Source organism: Nerophis ophidion, linkage group LG10, assembly GCF_033978795.1.
Source record: "Nerophis ophidion isolate RoL-2023_Sa linkage group LG10, RoL_Noph_v1.0, whole genome shotgun sequence".
In the NCBI taxonomy this organism is placed as follows: domain Eukaryota; kingdom Metazoa; phylum Chordata; class Actinopteri; order Syngnathiformes; family Syngnathidae; genus Nerophis; species Nerophis ophidion.
In genome coordinates this window covers 67,535,415-67,561,172 of record NC_084620.1, presented here as the reverse complement: position 1 = coordinate 67,561,172, position 25,758 = coordinate 67,535,415, and the positions used below count along the sequence as shown (strand labels likewise).

Here is a 25,758-nt window from a genome sequence, read left to right as displayed (position 1 = left end):
TGCTTTAATATCAACTCTCAAATCAAAATATCAATACTTTTGATACTTTTGTTCAGTGAAGTGAATAATATTTATATAGCGCTTTTTCTCTAGTGACTCAAAGCGCTTTACATGGTGAAACCCAATATCTAAGTTACATTCAAACCAGTGTGGGGTGGGTGGCACTGGGAGCAGGTGGGTAAAGTGTCTTGCCCAAGGACAAAACGGCAGTGACTGGGATGGTGGAAGTGGGAATCGAACCTGCAACCCTCCAGTTGCTGGCACGGCCGCTCTACCAACCGAGCTAAACCACCGGGTGTCTAAACTTTTTCCACCTTAAGGCTTTATACTAAAAAATCGAAGTATGCAAGGGTCAAATGGAATTTTTTTCTTTTTTTAAAAACATGCTAAAAATATATATTGTATCAGCTTGGTATTATTAGGGACGAAGAATATTATTATTATTTATTAGTTAGAACATCCCAACTTTTTTTTAATCACATTTTTACAGTTGTTTTTTCCCCATGTAAGAACAGAATAACATCCGTCCATCCATTTCCTACCGCTTGTCCCTTTAGAGGTCGTGGAGGGTGCTGGAGCCCATCTCAGCTGCATTTGGGCGGAAGGCGGGTTACACCCAAGACAAGTCGCCACCTCATCACAGGGCCATCACAGATAAAACAGACAACATTCACACTCACATTCACACACTAAGGCAGCGTTTTTCAAAGCGTGGGGCGGGCCCCACTAGTGGGGAATAGAGACATGACAGGTGGGGCGTGAGGAACGGGAGGAAATTTCACTTTAAAAATTGTTTTATTTTTATTACAGTCTTAGATTATTTTTTTTACTATGCTTTAATTTTCTATACAGACTGTAAATCACTTTGTGATTCTGTCTGTGAATTCAGCTATATAAATAAATGTAAATTACTTAATTTTCCTCAAGGCTTTAAATTTCTAGGTAGGAGCGAAAGTTTGACAGACATAGCAACAGTAACTAATGGGGGCGGGGCTAAGCGGAACAATCTTTCACGCGCATGGGTAGCAGGCTGATGTGTGGCCCACAATTACACAAAATGGATAAATTTGTGACTCGCACCTTAAAGGGAGCCAGAGCCTGTGCCTGCAGAGAAACAAAAATCTGACGGGCTTAATCAACCAAAAAGCCAACCGAAAAGAAAATATGATGAAGGGTATCTTGCTCTTGGATTCACGGCAACGGTGGTGGGGGCAGAGGAGAGACCCTGTGTGTTCTGTGTCTAAAACCGCTAGCGGCAGACAGCATGAGACCCAACAAATTAAAGAGACACCTCAAGACCACACACCCCAATCACGTCAATAAGTCACTTTGATTTCTTTCAAAGAAAACTGGCAGAGTAGTTATTTTATTTATTATTGAACTTGATGCAAGTTATACCACAGCTGCACAGTTATTTTATTTATTATTGAACTTGATGTTATTTTATGTTATTGAGTTTGAATGTATACAACTTGAATGTTACTTGATGTTCAATAACTTTGAAAATGTTAAGCTGGGCATTAGCGTTCTGTTGGGGCGATGGGGGCAGGTGAGGCTTGAAAACTCCCCCTTCTCCAAAGTGGGAGATGACAAAAAAGTTTCAGAACCACTGCACTAAGGCCCCTTTAGTGTTGCCAATCAACTTATCCCCAGGTGCATGTTTTTGGAAGTGGGAGGAAGCCAAAGTACCCGGAGGGAACCCACGCAGTCACGGGGAGAACATGCAAACTCCACACAAAAAGATCCCGAGCCCGGGATAGAACTCAAGACCTTTGTATTGTGAGGCATATTAACAATATTATTGTGTATCTGCAAAACCTAGTACAGGGGTGTCAAACTCATTTTAGCTCAGGGGCCTCATGGAGGAAAATCTATTCCCAGGCAGGCCTGACTGGTAAAATCATGGCGTAATAATTAGAAAAATAAAGACAACTTAAAAATTGTTTTCTTTGTCTTACTTTGCCCAAAAATAGACCAAGCACATTCTGAAAATGTATATTCCGGTATTACAATTTATCCTTTTGGCAAAACACTTCAAGTCAGTTGAAAATTCTGAGGGAAAAAAATGGTTTTGGACTTCTAACTTAATGGTCAAATTGCAAAAGACAATATGATGATAATAAAACCAGTTATAACTCTAATTTTTAAATGTTGAAGTAAAAAATATTGAATTCTCAAAAACAATCAATATTTATTAACACACACAAAAATTGTGAAGTGAAGTGAATTATATTTATATAGCGCTTTTCTCAAGTGAATCAAAGCGCTTTACATAGTGACACCCAATATCTAAGTTACATTTAAACCAGTGTGGGTGGCACTGGGAGCAGGTGGGTAAAGTGTCTTGCCCAAGGACACAACGGCAGTGACTAGGATGGCACAAGCGGGAATCGAACCTGCAACCCTCAAGTTGCTGGCACGGCCACTCTACCAACCGAGCTATACTGGAAATTGGTTAAGTACCGATATCGATTGTCAGGTACTGGGATTTGATACCGTATTGGTTCAAACGTGAACAGTACCCATCCCTGATTGAGATCGCAATCTTTCCCTGCCAACTTTTTGTGCAGTCCTACTTACAAGCATTCAAATAAAAACACATTGTTATAAAAAATATTACCCAAACAACAACTACATATTAGGATCCTGTAATTACTACTATGGGCTTCACAGTGGAAGAGGGGTTAGTGCGTCTGCCTCACAATACGAAGGTCCTGCAGTCCTGGGTTCAAATCCAGGCTCGGGATCTTTCTTTGTGGAGTTTGCATGTTCTCCCCGTGAATGCGTGGGTTCCCTCCGGGTACTCCGGCTTCCTCCCACTTCCAAAGACATGCACCTGGGGATAGGTGGATTGGCAACACTAAATTGGCCCTAGTGTGTGAATGTTGTCCGTCTATCTGTGTTGGCCCTGCGATGAGGTGGCGACTTGTCCAGGGTGTACCCCGCCTTCCGCCCGATTGTAGCTGAGATAGGCGCCAGCGCCCCCCGCGACCCCGAAAGGGAATAAGCGGTAGAAAATGAATGAATGAATGGAATGAATTACTACTATTGCAGACTTTGTCATTTATCTTGTTGACTGTAGACCTCATACTTATTCATACACAGCACCAAAAAACAAAAAAACGTTTATTCTAGGCCAGAAAATATGAGCGACTCAAGAATTCCTAATCCTTTCTTACCCTGTGGTTCTCTCTGAAGACGACGGTTTAACCATCGGTGAGATCTGCTTTCCTTGAACTTGACAAAAGACAATAAAATGTGTTAATCGAAACTTGATGAAACAACATACCATTAATATCACCAGTTTATGCTAATATTTTATCTGAATCACTAAAGGTGGTCCTTAGTCTACCTAATTTGTCGGCAGTTTTTGAGGTTTGGCTTGAAGTCAAACTGGGTCTCGAGAGGACGATGCTACTGGAAGGTACAGGACAGCCGGCTTCACTCCGTTTCAGGTAGGACATCTCCGCCAGGTTGCGCTGAAAACAGGGAAAACATCAAACAAAAGAAACGCAAATGGCAAATACATGTATGTGCTGACATGGACCAGGGTTATTAAACCCACCTGATTTGGTGGCACCTGGGTGGCCCCTCCAGCGGACACAGGATGCGGGTAGCGGAAGTTGCCCTGTGATACCTCCATTGGCTTGGAAGAGAAACTGGATGAATTGATCAAATCTCGCAGGGCCTAGGACAAAAGTTACAAGGAACAAGTTTAAGAGACAGGCCTTTACACACCAAAAATAATAATCCTGCTGAGATACTTTTAACATAAGTAGCATTAAAGGCCTACTGAAACCCACTACTACCGACCACGTAGTCTGATAGTTTATATATCAATGATGAAATATTAATATTGCAACACATGCCAATACGGCCTTTTTAGTTTACTAAATTGCAATTTTAAATTTCCCGCGGAGTTTCTTGTTGAAAACGTGGCGGAATGATGACGCGTGTTTGTGACGTCTCGGGTTGGAGGGGACATATTAGCCCAGCACCACTTACGGCTAAAAGTCGTCTCTTTTCATCGCATAATTACACAGTAATTTGGACATCTGTCTTGCTGAATCTTTTGCAATTTGTTCAATTAATAATGGAGACGTCAAATTAGAATGCTGTTGGTGGAAAGCGGTGGATTGCAGCTGCCTTTAGCAACCGAGACAAAGCCGGTGTTTCTTTGTTGTTGTGAAGCTTTAACACAGAGCCGTCAAGCGAACATGTTTGTCTACGTCAACCAGCAAGTTTTTGGATGGGAAAATTGTGATATTAAGTCGACTCTTACCGGAGACATCAGTGGATTACGAGACCTCCTGCAGCAGATGTCAAAAAAGGCAGCTGTGAGCTTGGCTCCTCGGCTTCTCTGAGAAACACTGGCGTTCACCGCACCCATCCGACTTTCAGGTATGACTTTACAATCTCACTAAAACACTATTAAAACACTAAGCAGATAAGGGATCTCCCAGAATTATCCTAGTAAATGTGTCTAATTACACTGCTCACACTGCCGCTGCCGGGAGCCGTCGCTTTTTCTTTTTGTTTTGTGCTTCAGTCTAACTTTCCTCATCCACGAATCTTTCATCCTCGCTCAAATTAATGGGGAAATCGTTGCTTTCTCAGTCCGAATAGCTCTTGCTGCTTGAGGCTATGATTATAAACAATGTGAGGATGTGAGGAGCCCTACAACCCGTGACGTCACACGCACATCGTTTGCTACTTCCGGTAAAGGCAAAGCTTTTTTATTAGCGGCCAAAAGTTGCAAACTTTATTGTGGATGTTCTCTTCTAAATCCTTTGAGCAAAAATATGGCAATATCGCGAAATGATCAAGTATGACACATAGAATGGACCTGCTATCCCCGTTTAAATAAGAAAATCTCATTTCAGTAGGCCTTAAAATAACGATACACCAGACTCCCCCCAACTTCCCCTCCCAGCTTCTTACCTGGGGAGGTGGAAATCCGGCACTGTGCAGCATGGCAGAGTTGGGGCTCCTGGTGTTGACTTGCGTGCCTCCATATCTCCGTCCCAGCTGCGCCAAGTTGGTAATGGTTTGCGAGGGGGAGGACCCTCCGTGGATGGGTCTGGTCGGGGGCGGATGGCCGTGGGGTCCAGGGAGCCTGGCGTTATGGTACCATGACCAGTGGTTGGGAGCGGCCTGCCTGTGGGGCTGCTGGGAAAGTTTGTCAACCTGAGACAGAGGAATTACCAAAGCAGAGAGCACAGAAATTTGATGCCTTCCGATTGGTTATAAACTGCACCGCTAGGTGCATTAAAGCGGAACCTCCTACCTGCATCTGGAGCTGGGCCAGCGTGCTTTGTCGCTGCTGAGCTGATAACGTCAGTCCCCCGGGCGGAGCCTCTCCTCGGGGTCCGACCTGTTGGTTGGGAATGGGCGGTGGCGGCGGCGGCGGCACTGCACTCCTGTCAACTAGGAGAGAACCTGGGAAATGACCATAAGAAATACGCAATATTGGCTTATTTCACATGTACTGTAATTGCATTCCCTAACAGTAGCTCCTAACTCAACTGCAGAGAGGAACAGGCATCTATCAGGGAGACCATTATTTTGCAACATTAAATGAGATTCCATCTTTTTTGCCCATTGAGTAACAATGCCTGAACAAAAAATAGTATACCAACTCAAACACCGTTTTGTGTTAAACATAATTGGCAAATAAATCTGATTCTGATGATATAATACAAGATGAAGCCATTATTTGTAAAAATATTTTATAATAAAATTAAATAATGTTTATCATTATTTTTTACAAGAAAATTATTTATATGCATTGATTGCTGTGAATTAATAATTACCTATTTGTAGTAAACAGTGATACTTAATAAAAATATTATAATTTAATTAGGTTGTTAATCATAAAATTATTGCAAGAACACATCATTTTGCAACACAGTTTGATTGATTGATTGATTGATTGATACTTGTATTAGTAGATTGCACAGTTCAGTACATATTCCGTACAATTGACCACTAAATGGTAACACCCCAATAAGTTTTTCAACTTGTTTAAGTCGGGGTCCACGTTAATCAATTCATGGTAATGATTTTTATATCAGCTTGATATCAGCAAAAAGAGTTTATACCAACTCGGATATGAAACTTTTGATGTAAGCGCTCTGATACAAGATGAAGCCATTATTTGTAAAAATATTTTATGATAAAATTAAATAATGTTAATCATTTTTATTTTTTACAAGAAAATAATTGATATGCATTGATTTCTGTGAATTAATAATTACCTATTTGTATTAAACAGTGATACTTAATAAAAATATTGTAATTTAATTAGGTTGTTGATTGTAAAATTATATCAAGAACACATAATTTTGCAACACAATGATTTTTATATCAGCCTGATATCAGCAAAAATAGCTTATACCAGCGCGGACATGAAACTTTTGATGTAAGCGCTCTGATACAAGATGAAGCCATTATTTGTAAAAATATTTTATGATAAAATTAAATAATGTTAATCATTTTTATTTTTTACAAGAAAATAATTGATATGCATTGATTTCTGTGAATTAATAATTACCTATTTGTATTAAACAGTGATACTTAATAAAAATATTGTAATTTAATTAGGTTGTTGATTGTAAAATTATATCAAGAACACATAATTTTGCAACACAATGATTTTTATATCAGCCTGATATCAGCAAAAATAGTTTATACCAGCGCGGACATGAAACTTTTGATGTAAGCGCTCTGATACAAGATGAAGCCATTATTTGTACAAATATTTTATGATAAAATTAAATAATGTTTATCATTATTATTTTTTACAAGAAAATAAATTATATGCATTGATTGCTGTGAATTAATAATTACCTATTTGTAGTAAACAGTAATACTTAATAAAAATATTATAATTTAATTAGGTTGTTAATCGTAAAATTATTGCAAGAACACATCATTTTGCAACTCAATGATTTTTATATCAGCCTGATATCAGCAAAAATAGTTTATACCAGCTCGGATATGAAACTTTTGATGTAAGCGCTCTGATACAAGCAGTCCTGCAGCGTGTTTCTTCTGCAAAACTGGACAGCCACTGGGACAACTAATGTCCTCTAATGAACACACAAGGTTGGTCTTTTCTTGTATTTTAGTCAAGGCATTTACAAACGGTAAACGTGGTAGGCTATAGGTTACTAGGAGCTAGCAGCTACACAACAGCTATGCACACAATAGCCACAAGCTAGACATGCAGAATGAGTGTCCTTAATTCAACAATAGTGCAGTCTAAAACACAAAAGCAATACAAAAATGTATACAATAATTATAGATGTACCTTACCAACACAAACAAAGTCTCCAGTAACAAACATGTCCACATCATTCATTGCTGCGTCATGAGTTTACCATAATGTGGTCACAAGGTGTCGCAACATATGTGCATTGCAGACGGTTAATAGTAAATTGGTTAGTGTTTTTCAGGCCTTCCATTGTTCCGAGTAATTTCACTTTATGAAACCTTTTTCAACCTTCCACATTACAAAATAATAAAAATATGTATGATTCCTGCCAAGATTGTATCAGATAATATCACTTATCAGCCAATACTCATAGCCCATGTATGTTGTTGTATTTTTTTTTTTTTTTTTTACAAATGAATGATACCTTATTTGAAGTGAATTATATTTATATAGCGCTTTTCTCAAGTGACTCAAAGTGCTTTACATAGTGAAACCCAATATCTAAGTTACATTGAAACCAGTGTGGGTGGCACTGGGAGCAGGTGGGTAAAGTGTCTTGCCCAAGGACACAACGGCAGTGACTAGGATGGCGGAAGCGGGAATCGAACCTGCAAGCCTCAAGTTGCTGGTACGGCCACTCTACCAACCGAGCTATGCCGTCTTCTATTTGTTAAAATAGTAGACGTTTTCATTATTTATACATTAAATTATTAAACATTTTTTCACAAGAATATTTCTTGTATTATACTTTAAATATGATTTATTACGAAAGACTAAGTTTTATCTGTACAATCATTTTGTGATACAAATGATCAGTCTAAGGCACACCTAATATAAAAAAAACTTTGATTAGTCGCAACTAATTACCAGTTAACTGAACTATCCATCCATCCGTCCATTTCTACCGCTTATTCCCTTTCGGGGTCGCGGGGGGCGCTGGCGCCTATCTCAGCTACAATCGGGCGGAAGGCGGGGTACACCCTGGACAAGTCGCCACCTCATCGCAGGGCCAACACAGAACTAAATGTGATGAATTACGATTAAATGCTTTATAAGTTTAAGAGCAATTTATTTCGAACATGCATTCAATTACGATGTAATCCACATATTTCCAGATTTCCCATTACAGCATGTCCAACTAATGCTTTCTACTATTTATTACAATATAAAATGTGCTTTAATAAATACATTATATACTTTGGTCATGGTTACAATATTCCACGTTTGTGTCTATTTGAGGTATAGCATTTATAAATCGGGGGCATGTTATACATGATTGTGGAGACAGATGCGGACTTATTCGGAAAAAAACAAGCTTTTTCAGCCATTTTATGTGGAAACGTTTCTTACCAAGATCGACATTTGTGGCCCAGAAACCAGAGCGACACTGGAAGCGGACAGAACTCTGAGGGATGATGGCGGGATTGCACCTTGCCCCCATCAGGTAGTTGATCTGGAATAGAATCTAAATAGAAAAAGATCTAGTATGAATTTACTTGTGTTTGAATGGCTGGCTGGTAAAAAGTCACAAACCAGTCTCTTGCAGTAGAGAAGGGCGGTGCCACTTTGGCTGGCTGTGGCCCATTTGGTGAAACTGATGACGTGGTCAAGGTGCCTGCGCAGAGAGTCGACGTCCTTCTGCTGCTTTTTTAGACCCATCTCGTGATCTGTAGTAAGAGACTGAAAAATATGCCAGGAAATTTAAAAAATGCGTACATCAAACTACAGGGTTGATTACCATTAAAAAAACCAACCTCAAGCTGGTTAGCCAGAACCTTCCCCTTCCTGTTGATCTCCATAATAAGGTTGCAGATGGACTTCTTTATTTCATTCGTGACTGATTTTCGGTTTTCTTCAACTTGCTGGAGCCTTAGTGAAAAAAATTAATAAATCTTCATAAAACATGCGGTTAAAGAGGACCTGCAAGAACACATATACATCTTTTTTTTTTAATGAACTCTTACTTGTAAACAAACATTAGCAAAAGTCAGCTAACGATGAAGCAGAGTCGCTCTATTCCTAAAGCGCTCTAAGAAACATCCAAAAACCTCTATCAAGGTTATATATACATGCTGTTTGTATAAATGTAATATAGTATCAGGGACATTCATAATAGCGTGATGTTTACGTATTTAGCTCAGTTTAAAGGGGAACATTATCACAATTTCAAAAGGGTTAAAAACAATAAAAATCAGTTCCCAGTGGCTTGTTTTATTTTTCAAAGTTTTTTTCAAAATGTTACACCTCCCGGAATATCCCTAAAAAAAAGCTTTAAAGTTCTTGATTTTCGCTATTTGCGATGCGACTGTCCATTTCCCTGTGACGTCACACAGTGCTGCCAATACAAACAACATGGCGGTTACCACGGCAAGATATAGCGACATTAGCTCGGATTCAGACTCGGATTTCAGCGGTTTAAGCGATTCAACAGATTACGCAAGTATTGAAACAGATGGTCGGAGTATAGAGGCAGATAGCGAAAACGAAATTGAAGAAGAAATTGAAGCTATTGAGCGATTAGCTATTGACGCTATTCGGCCATAGCGTGGGTGTACCTAATGAAGTGGCCCATAGCATGGCTGCCTTATTAGCATCGCAGGTAAAATGTGCGGACCAAACGATCAGGACTTTCGCATCTTGTGACACTGGAGCAACTTAAATCAGTCGATTGGTAAGTGTTTGTTTTGCATTAAATGTGGGTATCTAGTTTCAAATGTACATACAGCTAGCGTAAATAGCATGTTAGCATCGATTAGCTGGCAGTCATGCCGTGACCAAATATGTCTGATTAGCACATAAGTCAACAACATCAACAAAACTCACCTTTGTGATTTCGTTGACTTAATCGTTGCAAATGCATCTGCAGGTTATCCATACATCTCTGTGCCATCTCTGTCTTAGCATCGCCGGTAAAATGTGCAAACACTCTGGCAAATTCAATGGGGGTCTGGCGGCAGATTTCTTGCCAGTGGTGCAACTTGAATCCCTCCGTTAGTGTTGCTACACCCTCCGACAACACACCGACGAGGCATGATGTCTCCAAGGTTCCAGAAAATAGTCGAAAAAACGGAAAATAACAGAGCTGACACCCGGTGTTTGTAATGTGAAAATGAAAATGGCGGGTGTGTTACCTCGGCGACGTCACATTCTGACGTCATCGCTAAAAGACCGATAAACAGAAAGGCGTTTAATTTGCCAAAATTCACCCATTTAGAGTTCGGAAATCGGTTAAAAAAATACATGGTCTTTTTTCTGCAACATCAAGGTATATATTGACGCTTGCATAGGTTTGGTGATAATGTTCCCCTTTAAACTTACAGCGGCTCAATAATTTCACAGACTTGTCACAACCTACTCAGTGGCCTAGTGGTTAGAGTGTCCGCCCTGAGATCGGTAAGTTGTGAGTTCAAACCCCGGCCGAGTCATACCAAAGACTATAAAAATGGGACCCATTCCCTCCCTGCTTGGCACTCAGCATCAAGGGTTGGAATTGGGGGTTAAATCACCATAAATGATTTGCGCTGCCCACTGCTCCCCTCACTTCCCAGGGGGTGATCAAGGGTGATGGGTCAAATGCAGAGGACAAATTTCACCACAGCTAGTGTGTGTGTGACAATCATTGGTACTTTAACTTTAATTTTAACAACGTTTGCTTTTCCTTTCAACAACAAGAACACTGCTGTTATAATCACAAAGACTACTTTGGGACAAATTTGGTCCAGAAGCTAATATTGTTTAGCCTGAATATAATTAGGATGAGCCAAAATGTTGGAAGCTGTGTGCAAAACAGATCCAGCTTTAGTAAAACACTAAACATCGTGCAGCAGTATTGTTAAGTGCTAAACAAGATATACAAACTAGGAACATAATAAAACAAACATGTACTGTACAATGTCTGCTATCACTGGAATGCCGACTAATGAGACGTCCTTATCTTCCCGTTTGGATGAAATATGAATCATAATCCTCACAAAGGTTTTTTTTAAAAAGGTGACGCAAACCAGCGTCTTTTAGTGTCTTTCTCGCCTTTTCCAGGTCTAAATTGGATGTCAAAGTGTACCACCTTCTCGGTTTATGTCCACATCAGGGCAGAGGTCCAACAGCTGGCTTCACAGTGTGCTAAAAATAACTTAGTTCTTAACACTAACAAAACCAAAGAACTAATTGTAGACTTCCGCAGGAAATGACAGAAAGAACACCCTCCACTCGTAATTAACAACAATCTCGTAGAAAGGGTCAAACAATTCCAACACTGCTTCTACAGACAGAAAGGCTCAACAACGTCTTTTGTTTCTAAGGAAACTAAAATGTGCAAACATTCCGCAGAAATCATTGATAAACTTCTACAACTGTGCCATCAGCAGTGTCTTCACCTATGGCTTTTTAGTGTGGTTCGCTAGCTGCACTAAAGCAAACCAACAGGCCCTCCAGCGAGGGGTTAACACGGCAGGGAAAATCACAAGGACTATACTCCCAGAGATGAGCTCCATGTAGGGGGGACGGTGTGGCGAAGTTGGTAGAGTGGCTGTGCCAGCAATCTGAGGGTTACTGGTTCAATCCCCACCTTCTACTATCATAGTCACGTCTGTTGTATCCTTGGACAAGACACTTCACCCTTGCTCCTGATGGGTCCTGGTGAGCGCCTTGCATGGCAGCTCCCGCCATCAGTGTGTGTGATTGGGTGAATGTTGAAATACTGTCAAAGCGCTTTGGGCTCCTTAAAAAGGGGTAGAAAAGCGCTACACAAGTACAACCCATTTACCATTTACACAGCTCGCTGATTAACAAGAGTACGCAACATCCTGAAGGACAAATACCATCCAGCACATGGCTTCTTCAACCTGCTACCCTCTGGAAGAAGGTACGGATCGATTCGCGCCAGGACTACCAGAATGTCTCACAGTCTGTATCCCCAGGATGTGAGACTGCTAAATGAACAGCCTGCCCCCGACCATCTTATTGCCTCACTCTTCACCACCTCAATAATTGTGCTCTGGACATTGCATTGCTGCAGCATCAACGCAACAGCCATTAGACATCTGACTGCTCCCACCCCACGTCCCTCTATACGTGTTCTGATAAACAAATGCTAAGCTTAACTGTTAACTATGGTCAACCTGCACATCAATGCAGTTTCTATGCCGCTGGACAAAGCTCAAACGAAATCTCGTTGACATGCGTGACTTAAGTGTTATTTATGACAATGACAATAAAAGGAATTGATTGATTGATCCTTCGACTATCCAGGTGAGAGACATGATTTATAATATGGAATTAACTTTCACCGGTTAAAAGGCGATGTAGCCGCAGTTCAATATATTTCAATATAGCAGCAAAAGCTAATAAGCTATCTGTGATCAAGGCACCGCTAAAAATAGTTGGTCTGCGTTAACGCTTGTAATAACAATATTGCTAATACTTGGTTAATATTCAGGTCACGACAGGTAAATATAGTATTGTTGGTGTTTTTTGGATGTTTTTTTAGGGGGTTATATATTTGAGTCACACATTAAAGAGCGTTACTAAAACGGCCTTCTTTCATCTCCGTAATATCGCTAAAATTCGCTCCATTCTGTCCACTAAAGACGCCGAGATCATTATCCATGTGTTTGTTATGTCTCGCCTCGACTACTGTAACGTATTATTTTCGGGTCTCCCCATGTCTAGCATTAAAAGATTACAGTTGGTACAAAATGCGGCTGCTAGACTTTTGACAAGAACAAGAAAGTTTGATCACATTACGCCTGTACTGGCTCACCTGCACTGGCTTCCTGTGCACTTAAGATGTGACTTTAAGGTTTTACTACTTACGTATAAAATACTACACGGTCTAGCTCCAGCCTATCTTGCCAATTGTATTGTACCATATGTCCTGGCAAGAAATCTGCGTTCAAAGGACTCCGGCTTATTAGTGATTCCCAAAGCCCAAAAAAAGTCTGCGGGCTATAGAGCGTTTTCATTTCGGGCTCCAGTACTCTGGAATGCCCTCCCGGTAAAAGTTCGAGATGCCACCTCAGTAGAAGCATTTAAGTCTCACCTTAAAACTCCTTTGTATACTCTAGCCTTTAAATAGACTCCATTTTTAGACCAGTTGATCTGCCGTTTCTTTTCTTTTTCTTCTATGTCCCACTCTCCCTTGTGGAGGGGGTCCGGTCCGATCCGGTGGCCATGTACTTCTTGCCTGTGTATCGGCTGGGGACATCTCTGCGCTGCTGATCCGCCTCCGCTTGGGATGTTTTCCTGCTGGCTCCGCTGTGAACGGGACTCTCGCTGCTGTGTTGGATCCGCTTTGGACTGGACTCTTGCGACTGTGTTGGATCCATTATGGATTGAACTTTCACAGTATCATGTTAGACCCGCTCGACATCCATTGCTTTCGTCCTCTCCAAGGTTCTCATAGTCATTATTGTCACCGACGTCCCACTGGGTGTGAGTTTTCCTTGCCCTTATGTGGGCCTACCGAGGATGTCGTAGTGGTTTGTGTTGTGGTTTGTGCAGCCCTTTGAGACACTAGTGATTTAGGGCTATATAAGTAAACATTGATTGATTGATTGATTGATTGATAAGGGTGGAATAGTTTACTCCCATTAGCTGCATTGTTAGCACCTCGTACTGATCGTATTTTACGACTTAGAACGCATAAAAAAAGAAAAACGTGTTCTTGTCTTACACAGGCATAGGGATTGATTGGCACAATTTACAAAACACTGTAGTTCCCCTTTAAGTGACATCAGAAACGAGAAGCAAAGATATTTCACCCATTGTTGATGCTGTTGGAGAATTCCTCGATGGCCTTCCTTTTTTCTTGCAGCTGCTGCGTCATGTTCTCGAGATACTGCCTGTGGTTCCTGTACGCATCCTCCAGAAACTGATAGCTGGGCATGATCAATGTTCAAGCACAATGAATGAAAACAAACAAATACTGACCTTAGATACAGCAACACATGAGCCACTGGAGTATTTTCAGGCGTTCAACAATAAGATTCATGTTTTTAATGAGAGGTGCATACTTGTGATCCTTGTGTTTGAGCAGCTGACAGTCTCTGCAAGTCAGTCGATCGCACGTCTCGCAAAAAAGCTTCAACGGCTCCTGCTTGTGGATGTCACAAAACACGGGCTTCTGTGTGGAAACGGCTACTGCTTCTGCAGATATTGATGGAAGAGTGTCAACATAGCATTGTAACATCTCAAACAGCTTTTTTTTTTCTTTTTTAAACCTACCTGGGGACATTTCCTCTTTTTGACGTATGGTGTGATCCCTGGTGAACTTTACCCTCTGGTGCGCCTCGATGCATGTCACGCACAGGAACTCCACGCACTCCAAACAGTAGCCTGTTGCCTCCGTGTTGTCGTCACAACTCATACACACCTGACAAAGGACGAGTAGATTACAGTGTTTACCAAAGGACTGTGGTGGTGAGTTAGAAGAGTGATGAAAGACTTTAATTTGCATAATTGGCCGTGACGTATGCATTGTCCATCCCTCCATCCATTTTCTACCGCTTATTCCCTTTCGGGGTCGCGGGGGGCGCTGGCCCCTATCTCAGCTACAATTAGGCGGAAGGCGGGGTACACCCTGGACAAGTCGCTGCCTCATCGCAGGGCCAACACAGATAGACAGACAACATTCACACTCACATTCACACACTAGGGCCAATTTAGTGTTGCCAATCAACCTATCCCCAGACGCATGTATCTGATTATAATGTTCGCTGAAGGAGAGTAATAATGTTGTGGGAGGGACAAAAATAAGTCAAAAATATGAAATGCAAGACAAATATGTTTTGGTCAAAGTCCTCAAGAATAAAACAATACAAAATTGCCGGATTTTGTTTTAAAGAGTCTCAAGATGGAGTCTGAATATAGCAATAAAGTCACTAAGCTGTAGGGGTGCACAAAAAAAAAAAAATCAATTCACATTTGAATTGTCATTCTTATTTATTCCGATTCTAAATGGATTGATAATTTAAAAAAAATCTAATTTTAGTAGGACATTTTAGGCCATGTTGATGCAACCAGAAGGAGCAGTTATAACCTGTAACTTGTTTTGAAAAAGTTTCAATACAATTATTATACTAAATTATTGCAAGAATCGGTTAGAATTGAAAATCAGATTAATCGAGAATTGATTCTGAATCGAATTGTCACCCAGGAATCGGATCAAATCATTCCCAAACGATCTATACCCTAATTAAGGTGAAAACACTGATCCTTCCTAAGATGTCTTCTTATTCTCTGGCATACCAGGGGCCTCATCTATTAAACTTGCGTACACCATTTTTCACGGCAAAGAGGAGACAATCAAGAGTGAACTAGACGTGAAAATGTCACGTTCATTGGGAAGTAGTAAAGAAATGTGCTTGGATTAGTGCGCGCGCACACTATAATATAGGAGTGTCCAAACTTTTTGACTGGGGACCCACATTGGGCAAAAAAAAAGTTTGTCCATATGTATGTGTGATTAAATATTATGATATTAAAATGGATATATAATAATACTTATTGTTGAATATTAAGAGTGTGTGAAAGTTCAACTCCTACCTTGTTTACTTCTGTGACAAACCTCTAAAGCTTTGTAATTAATCAGAAATATCAAGCAGCTAAAAGTCAAATTTGGATAAGTGTGGAGAGTTTTGCATTTTCCCCCATCATGTCTTGCCATGGTTTTAAATTGGTATAATTTTTCTGGTGATGGGACTTTTTTTTTTATTATTCACAAAGTTCAGTGAGCATGTTGTGTTGTGTGTGACCATCTGTGTTGACTTTTTGTGCTGGTTGATTATTTTTTTTCTGCACCATGACTAGGTAAGGTTGTTTCGATTGGGTCTTAAAAGTGAATTCTGTGCTTGTGTTATCAAAAAGTACATATCATGGACACTACCCGGAGTTCCTCACATTGTCCACAAGATGGTGACGATTTGCCACCTGTCAGAACCTTGGATATTTAAATTAAATACGTCGGCCTTCCCCCCGAATGCAGCTGAGATAGGTTTCAGCACCCCCCCCGCAAAACCCAAAAGGGACAAGCGGTAGGAAATGGATGGACGCCGAGACAAACAAGCAGTAGAAAACGGATGGATGGACGGATGGAAGAAAACACCCCATACAACCATGTTGTATATTGAAATTGAACTGGAACTCCTGCAGTTGTCTCGCAGGCCACGTGTTTGGACACCCCCGATTTAATACATCTGAATTTTTTCTCTTATACGCGGTTTTCCGGATTTGAACGTAAGCCCCTTTTTTTCAGGAGGAAATCCACGTTAACTCTTAAAAGATGAGGCCCATTGTGTGTATGAGGTGTGCCAAGAATCGTAGTTACAATGCGTACAATCACCTGCTGCACAGAGTTGTAGTGTAATGTGTTCCAAGAGCGGACAGGTAGCGCCAAATCGAGGTATAAATGAATGTCTACGAAACAGGCTCGTTGGCCTACCTGGCTATTTTTCTCCATGGTGCTGCTTGGCACCTCAGCAGAGTCCTTGACAAAGAAATTATCCAGCACGTCCATTTCCCAGGATTCCTGTCTGCATACTGGACAACGGATGGTAGCCACTGGAGGGAGAGAGAGAAAGAAAGCACAATATAACAACTCATGTCCCAAACAGACATTAATTGTTGCCATTATTGATAACTGTAGCCTACAGACAATAGATTAGATTAGATAGTACTTTATTTATTCCGTCAGGAAAATTAACATTTTCAGCACAATCCCATTCAAGTTTAGACAAACATTACAGGGAGACAGAACAGGATCGCTGACGGGTCTGCCGGCTTCCAGCGCCCCTTACAAAAAAGATGAGATACAGGTAAACAAGGAGGGGGAATAGAAGATTAAAACAAAATAAAAAAAAATCGGTCTTAGCCTGGGCCCTGGAGAGGAGGTGCAGACTGAGGACAAGGGAAAAAACAACAACTCATAGCCATAGTACACATCCCTCTTCCATGTGTGTAAGAGGGAAACATCAAACATCAAAGAACACAGAGGACAATATTGAAGGATGTGGGGGTGGGGGCAACTTAGATATATTTTGAGCATTAGAGATGCTAAAATTAGGTCAATATACATGCACATTAGTTTAATTTCTAATAATACAACAAATTCATAAACAATGTATTTATTATTAGTTGGCAACTAAAACTGAGCTTTGAGCTTAAATGAATGAATTAATTGAATCACTCTTGAATTTCGATTAATCACAGGGTATTCCCCACATGAATAATTTAAAATACATTTTGTAAAATCGGCCCTCTGCAGGCAGCCATTACTGCAATGTGCCCCTCAATGAAAACAAGTCTGACATCCCTTCTCTAGAACTACAAATTTAGATTAATAATTCTTATTACAATAAGAACCGAACTGGGCAAGAACGCATTTAGGTTTTCATCACCGAAGGCTTGGAATAACCTACAATCCAATCTTCAACTTCAAACCCTTGTTACATGAAATGAGTTTAAAGCTTCTGTGAAGGGATTGCAGTCTACCTTGTCTGTATGCACATGTGTTATATGAGCAAGTTTTTAATGTTGTTTACTGTTTTTAATGTAACTTTGCTGCTGCCCTCTTGGTCAGGTCTCCTTGGAAACGAGATCTTTGATCTCAATGGGATTTTACCTGGTTAAATAAAGGCAAAACAATTAAATAAATAAATAATGATTCAGGAATAACAGACTTCGGATTGTAATCATCCAAATATGATTAGCTGCAAAGTGGACAACTATCAATGTTGTGGCTCGGAGAACGAACGGAAATGACATCGAGTAAGCTCGCTAAATGGTTAGCTAACTGGATGATGCCAGTCACCCTCTGCATACCATTATCAGTTGCCAGAGGAGCCTGTTCAGTGCTAGACTGCTTCATCCCAAGTGCAGGACTAATAGACTAAAAAATTCCTTTGTCTCACACGCCATTAGACTGTACAAACTCCTCTCTGGGGGGGTAGGGAAGCACGAGGACAGGGGTAGTGAACCTATGGCTCTAGAGCCAGATGTGGCTCTTTTGATGATTGCACCTGGCTCTCAGATAAATCTTAGCTGACATTGCTTAACACGATAAGTAATGAATAATTCCGCTGGTAATCAGTGTCAAAAATAACGTTCAAAATATAAAATATTCTCATGCATTTTCATCCATCCATCCGGTTTCTACCGCACCTGTTCAAGAAGTCGCATTAATGGTATGAAGTATTTCATTTATTGTTGGTTAGCCTCAGAATAACAATGTTATTAAAAAGAATAAGAGACTTATTTAACTTTAAAAATGTTGGTCTTTCTTAAAAATGCACGCATATAGTTGTATACAGTTTAAAAAAAAAAAAAATTATATGGCTCTCACGGAAATACTTTTAAAAATATTTGGCTTGTATGGTTCTCTCAGCCAAAAAGGTTCCCGACCCCTGCACTAGGATGACAAGGGATTCAAAACAATAACAGTACAATACTTTTATATATCATGGTCACATGTCTTGTTATAGTCTTATTTTACTGTTATGTTTTTATTCTCATTGTTGCTTTTTTATTCTTATTGTAATATTTTCCTATTTTGTTTCCGGTTATACCCCCATTATTTACTTTTTAAATTCGATCACAACTCTGTACACTGCTGCTGGAATTTTAATTTTCCTGAGGGAACTCTCCTGAAGGAATCAATAAAGTACTATCTATCTCTCCAAGGTTTCTCATAGAATTTCACATCGACGTCCCACTGGGGTGAGTTTTTCCTTGCCCTTATGTGGGCTCTTCACCGCAGCTGTCGTTGTAGCTTGTGCAGCCCTTTGATACACTTGTGATTTAGGGCTATATAAATAAATATTGATTGATTGATCGATCTATCTATCTAACTACAGAGTTTATTTCAGAGCTACTGATCGTCACCCCATCCTGCAACTCTGTGCCAATGGAGTATTTGCAGCTGAGGGGACCATTCAACACATTTTGTTTAGATTGTAGTTTGACTAATTTTTTTTTTACACAAAAAAACTCGGAAGGGATATTTTGATGCAAAATTTATGTTTATTAACGCAGGAATCCACATTTTCGCTGTAATTTCACATCCCTGCATAATTGGAGGTATCCGCTTACATCCACTGGCAAGAACGTCACTAAAGGGGCAAATTCATAACGGCTCGTTTGGAGGACGTATGAAGGAAGGCAAGATTGTTTTATAAATATCCCCGCCATGGTTTGATTTCAAATTTTCGGGATTTCAGAATCAGAAATCCTTTATTAATCCCATAGGGGAAATTAAAATTTTCAGCACAATCGCATTCAAGAGCAGACAAACATTACAGGGAGACAGAACAGGATCGCTGACGGGTCTGCCAACTTCCGGCGCCCCTTACAAAAAAGGTGAGATAGAGGTAAACAAGTGGATGGAATGGGGGATAAAAATAAAAAAAAAGATTAAGATAAAATAAAATTTGAAAAAATCGGTCTACGCCTGGGCCCCTGGAGAGGGGGTCCAGACTGAGGCCAAGGGGAAAAAAACAGCTCATAGCCATAGTACACATCCCTCTTACATGTGTGTAAGAGGGAAACAGCAAACATTAAAGAACAAAAAGGACATGAAAGACATTAAAGTAGCGGAGCTGATGCAACCAGCCACCCCATCGTCTGCTGGGGTGGAGAGAGCATGGGCAGAGACAGGAGCAGACCCAACAAAGCAACCAAGAGAGCCCACTCCACTCTCGATCGCCAACCAACTCTCGGCCAGTGTCCAGTCCGCATGGATGAGCGAGGATACGTCCAAGAAGACTGAGGTGTCTGGTACCAGCTCATTCAGCCGAGACACTGGGAAGTTTGTCCGTCCCGGCGCTCAGTGCCAGCTCCGCATCCCTGTCTTTTCATCCACAACTCCTTTAGTCGCTCCAAACTGACTCTGGTGTAGCAGACACCCAGCAGCTGGTCCCCATGGCCGAAAGGCTCCCGGGAGGCAGATCCAGAAGTCCACAAAAAAGCACCGCAGAGGTCACGAAAGTGCCACCCTTGTCACACAGTCCCAAAGGGTCCCGGACCAAAAGGCAAAAATATAATATATATATATATATATATATATATATACATATATATATATATATATATATAAATAAATATATATAAATACACATATATATATATGTATATATAATATACACTGTATATATAAATATATATATACATACATATATATACACACATATATATATATATATATATATATATTTTATATATATATACATATACATATATACACATACACACATATATATATATATATATATATATACATACACACACACACACACACATATATAAAAAATAACACATGAAAAGGATGACACAAGCGCACAGAGCTCCTGCCAACATCAGCCACTACAGCGGCGCCATCTTGGGGGGAAAAAAAAATAAATAAATAAAAAAAAAATATATATATATATATATATATATATATATATATATATATATATAAAATAACACATGAAAAGGATGACACAAGCGCACAGAGCTCCTGCCAACAGCAGCCACTACAGTGGCGCCATCTTGGAGAAAAAAATTTAAAAAAAAATAAAAAATAAAAAATAAATAAAATAAAAATTTTAAAAAATATATATATATATATACATATATATATATATATATATATATATATATTTTTATTTTTTTTTATGCAGTTCCCAAATACAGAAAACAGGTACAAATAGGTGAGAAAAAATGGTTTCGCATAATTGGGCCTCTTTAACAGTTTGTCAGTGTAGTTATTATGCAAAGTTCCCCAATGTGAGTCCTTCCCATTTAGTGATAGTGCTTTTGTGTGTGTGTATGTACGCTTTTAGATGTGTCTTTGATGTTTTGTGTTTGATTAGTATATCGATTGGTGTTGTGTCATCACATTCCTGCCATTTCCTCTTCTGTGCAGATCTCTTTAATAATTATTAACCTTCTGCTGATGCTTCTTTCCAAGCAATGTACTTTTTCCAATTCTAACTTTACTGTCATGGGTTAGCAAACCCCACCTTCGACACGAAACTCAGCTGGGATAGGCTCCAGCCCTTTTGTGAATCTATAATGCAGGAGTCGGGAACTTTTTTGGCTGAGAGAGCCATGAAAGCCAAATATTTTCAAATGTATTTCCGTGAGAGCCGTACAATATTTTATAACACTGAATACAACAAAATGTGTGCATTTTTAAAGGCCTACTGAAATGAGATTTTCTTTTTTATACGGGGATAGCAGGTCCATTCTATGTGTCATACTTGATCATTTCGCGATATTGCCATATTTTTGCTGAGAGGATTTAGTAGAGAACATCGACTAAAAAGTTCGCAACTTTTGGTCGCTAATAAAAAGGCCTTGCCTGTACCAGAAGAAGCAGACGATGTGCGCGTGACGTCACGGGTTGTGGAGCTCCTCACATCCGCACATTGTTTACAATCATGGCCACCAGCAGCGAGAGCGATTCGGACCGAGAAAGCTACGATTTCCCCATTAATTTGAGCGAAGATGAAAGATTCTTGGACCCCTGATTTAGAGCCATAGGTTCCCTCCCCCTGCTATAATGGAAAGTGGTATTGACAATAAATGGATGGATACTGTATACCAGGGGTCGGGAACCTTTTTGGCTGAGAAAGCCATGAAAGCCAAATATTTGAAATGTATTTCCGTTAGAGCCATATAATATTTTTTTTAACACTGAATACAACCAAATATGTGCATTTTTATGTGCATTTTTAGAGTATATTACGTCTTTCATTCTTTTTAGTAACATTGTTATTTTGAAGCATAGCCAATAATAAATAAAATACTTGTTGAACAGGTGCCGCTCGACATCCATTGCTTTCGGTCCCCTAGAGGGGGCGGGGGGTGGCCCACATTTGAGGTCCTCTCCAAGATTTCTCATAGTCATCATTGTCACTGGCGTCCCACTGGGTGTGAATTCTCCCTGCCCACTGGGTGTGAGTTTTCCTTGCCCTTTTGTGGGTTCTTCCGAGGATGTCGTAGTCGTAATGGTTTGTACAGTCCTTTGAGACATTTGTGATTTAGGGCTAAATCCTTCAACATTTGTAGAAAACTCCCGTGGATGTACTACCAGTCTGTGGTTGCCAGTGTTCTCTTCTACATGGTAGTGTGCTGGGGGGGGCAGTACATCTAAGAATGACAGCTCCAGACTTGAGAAACTGATCAGGCGGGCCGGTTCTACAACGGGAATGAAACTGGACTCACTGGTGACGGTGGCAGAGAAGAGGACTGTTGACAAACTAGTGAGCATCCTGGATGATGCCAGTCACCCTCTGCATAGCGTTATCAGTAGCCAGAGGAGCCTGTTCAGTGCTAGACTACTTCATCCCAAGTGCAGGACTTATAGACTCAAGAACTCCTTTGTCCCACACGCCATTAGACTGTACAACTCCTCTCTGGGGCGGGGGGGTACTAGGATGACAGGGGATGCAAAACAATAACAGTGCAATACCTTTTCATAACATGGTCACTACTGCCTACTTTTTCTTGTTGTATTCTTATTTTACTGTTATAATTTTATTCCCATTGTTGCTTTTTATTTTTTTATTCTTATTGTAATACAAATACAAATAGACGGAATAGAAATTGAAAGAGTAAATGAAACCAAATTTCTAGGTATAATGATTGATGATAAATTGAACTGGAAATCTCATGTAAAAAATATACAACATAAAGTTGCAAGAAATACATCAATAATGAATAAAGCTAAATATGTTCTAGACCAAAAATCACTTTATATTCTCTACTGCTCACTAGTGTTACCATATATGAGTTACTGTGTAGAAATATGGGGAAATAATTACAAAAGAACACTTCATTCACTAACAGTGTTACAAAAAAGATCAGTTAGAATAATACATAATGTTGGATATAGAGAACATACAAACCCTTTATTTATTGAATCAAAAATACTGAAATTCCACGACATAGTGGAATTGCAAACAGCTAAAATTATACACAAAGCAAACTATAACCTGCTTCCCAAGAATATACAACAATTCTTCTCAACAAAAGAAGAGAAATATAATCTTAGAGAAAAATGTCATTTAAAACATTTGTATGCACGTACAACACTTAAGACCTTTAGTATATCAGTATGTGGAATTAAATTATGGAATGGATTAAGCAAAGCAATCAAACAATGTACTAATATCATCCACTTCAAGAAACTCTTCAAACTGGAAGTGTTTACATTCTGATTTTACTCACCCATTCATTCTCAAAATAATCTGATTTATCTCATCGTATGGAATAAAACTTACTTCACCAATCATTTATCAATTTGTATTGTGATTACGTATTACTTATGGAGTATACATTGTGAATACATTGAGAACAGGAAGTGAACTAAAGTTTTAGCAACTGTTATGTAAAGAAAAGGGGTAGGATTAAATAAGCTCTGCTTCTTCCTACTCCTTTTCGAACATGTTGAAAAGAGAAACTGGAAATTGTGATGTATCATGTTGTATGCTTGAATGTTCGAAATAAACTCAAACTCAATATTTCTCTATTCTGTTTCCATTTAAACCCCCGCTATTTACCCTTTTTTTTTTTTTTAATTGAACTCAACTCTGTACACTGGTGCTGGAATTTTAATTTTCCTGAAGGAACTCTCCTGAAGGAATCAATAAAGTACTATCTATCTATCTATATAAATAAACATTGATTGATTGATAGAAAACGGATGGATGGATTAAAATGCATGGGAATGTTTTATATTCTGAAAATTATTTTCAACGCCGTGATTACGAGCAGAATTATTCATTACTTCTGCGTTCAAAGGATTCCATCTTATTAGTGATTCTCAAAGCCCAAAAAAAGTCTGCGGGCAATAGAGCGTTTTCATTTCGGGCTCCAGTACTCTGGAATGCCCTCCCGGTATAAGTTCGAGATGCCACCTCAGTAGAAGCACCTTAAAACTCATTTGTATACTCTAGCCTTTAAATAGACTCCCTTTTTAGACCGGTTGATCTGCCGTTTCTTTTCTTTTTCTCCTATGTCCCACTCTCCCTTGTGGAGGGGGTCCGGTCCGATCCGGTGACCATGTACTGCTCGCCTGTGTATCGGCTGGGGACATCTCTGCGCCGCTGATCCGCCTCCACTTGGGATGGTTTCCTGCTGGCTCCGCTGTGAACGGGACTCTCGCTGCTGTGTTTGATCCGCTTGGGACTGGACTCTTGCGACTGTGTTGGATCCATTATGGATTGAACTTTCACAGTATCATGTTAGACCCGCTCGACATCCATTGCTTTCCTCCTCTCCAAGGTTCTTATAGTCATCATTGTCACCGACGTCCCACTGGGTGTGAGTTTTCCTTGCCCTTATGTGGGCGTACCGAGGATGTCGTATGGGTTTGTGTTGTGGTTTGTGCAGCCCTTTGAGACACTAGTGATTTAGGGCTATATAAGTAAACATTGATTGATTGATTTATCTGAGAGCCAGATGCAATCATCAAAAGAGTCACATCTGGCTCCAGAGGTTCCCTACCCCTGCTGTATATACTCATGTAACACCCACCAAGAAATCCAATCATAATAGAGTCACTCACTTTGCTTGTTGTTGTCCCCCTGCAGGCCGAGCTGCTCCCGCCTGGTGTCGCCGCCCCTGCACGGTGCAGGAAGGCACCTCTTGCAGAAGGAGTGAAGACATGGAAGGAGTTTGGGCTCTCTGTTGTGAAAGCTCAACTTGCAGACGGGACAGGTGTCCATGAGTCCGAATGCACCTTGTTGTTTCGGTCGCTCCTCCCCGAGTGGTAAACTTTCGGCCTCGTTTTCCACGATGATGACAATGTCGTCATTGTCAACAGATTGGCCACCCCGGTTCATTTTAACGAAATTCTATTGATCAGTCGGGAAGTCGACGTCGCTTGGCGTATGCACACAAAGGCTATCCCAAATTGTCGAACGCCATACCTGAATACATCACGCATAGATATGTAAAGTGTGTTTGATTTAGTTACTGATCAGTATTGCGAGCTACAAAATGACAGCGGTTTTTAAAAATAGTAAACCGATTCGGTAGCTAGCATCATTAGCAACCGGAAGCTAGCTAGCGTCATTAGCAACCTAGCTTATTCAAACAACTTGGTACCACGTCATCCTAGACAGTAGACGTACACGCCATTGATGAACATTCCTTTAACATAACAGCGCAAAGTTGATGAATCGTTAAATCCGCCCTACATACGTCGTACTTGTTCATAAATGTATTATAAGAGAGCGGCCATCAGTTCTTCTCCACCAAAACAGCAGACGCACATTACCCAGAATACATCGCGCGGCAGTTAAAGCCACAGCGTCCTCTTTCGGGAAAGAAACGTTAACACAATTCTCCCGTCCAAAGGCAAAACCTAGTAACTCACTTGATTGATACACTCACAATTAGTGCACTAACACCAAAAAACCCTCCCTTTTTCATGACAAAACAAAAAACTAAACAAAAAATTGCCTCCCCACCCCTCGCCAGTCTGCGGGACAAATTATCAAGATCAGTGGTCCCCAACCACCGGGCTCGATTGGTACCGGGCCGCAGAATAATTTGTAATTAAT

General features: G+C 40.2%; 1 protein-coding gene across 4 annotated transcripts in view; it reads right to left on the bottom strand.

Moving 5' to 3' along the window:
• The window catches only part of trim24 (tripartite motif containing 24), a 34,052-nt gene extending 8,555 nt beyond the window's left edge, over positions 1–25,497 (bottom strand). The window contains exons 1-13 of one of the 4 annotated variants that reach the window (XM_061914513.1): positions 24,759–25,495; positions 16,653–16,771; positions 14,438–14,585; positions 14,227–14,359; positions 13,975–14,091; positions 8,971–9,085; positions 8,750–8,896; positions 8,567–8,681; positions 5,288–5,439; positions 4,942–5,187; positions 3,566–3,688; positions 3,353–3,479; positions 3,180–3,237 (exon numbers count right to left, since the gene is read on the bottom strand). In XM_061914513.1, the coding sequence (XP_061770497.1) occupies positions 3,180–3,237; positions 3,353–3,479; positions 3,566–3,688; positions 4,942–5,187; positions 5,288–5,439; positions 8,567–8,681; positions 8,750–8,896; positions 8,971–9,085; positions 13,975–14,091; positions 14,227–14,359; positions 14,438–14,585; positions 16,653–16,771; positions 24,759–25,035 (1,877 nt within the window). In that variant the 5' untranslated portion in view covers positions 25,036–25,495. Of the gene's footprint in view, positions 1–3,179; positions 3,238–3,352; positions 3,480–3,565; positions 3,689–4,941; positions 5,188–5,287; positions 5,440–8,566; positions 8,682–8,749; positions 8,897–8,970; positions 9,086–13,974; positions 14,092–14,226; positions 14,586–16,652; positions 16,772–24,758 lie in introns of all 4 variants that reach the window. The other 3 variants (XM_061914508.1, XM_061914511.1, XM_061914512.1) reach the window with 3 other exon arrangements.
• Between the last annotated feature and the right edge of the window lie 261 nt (positions 25,498–25,758).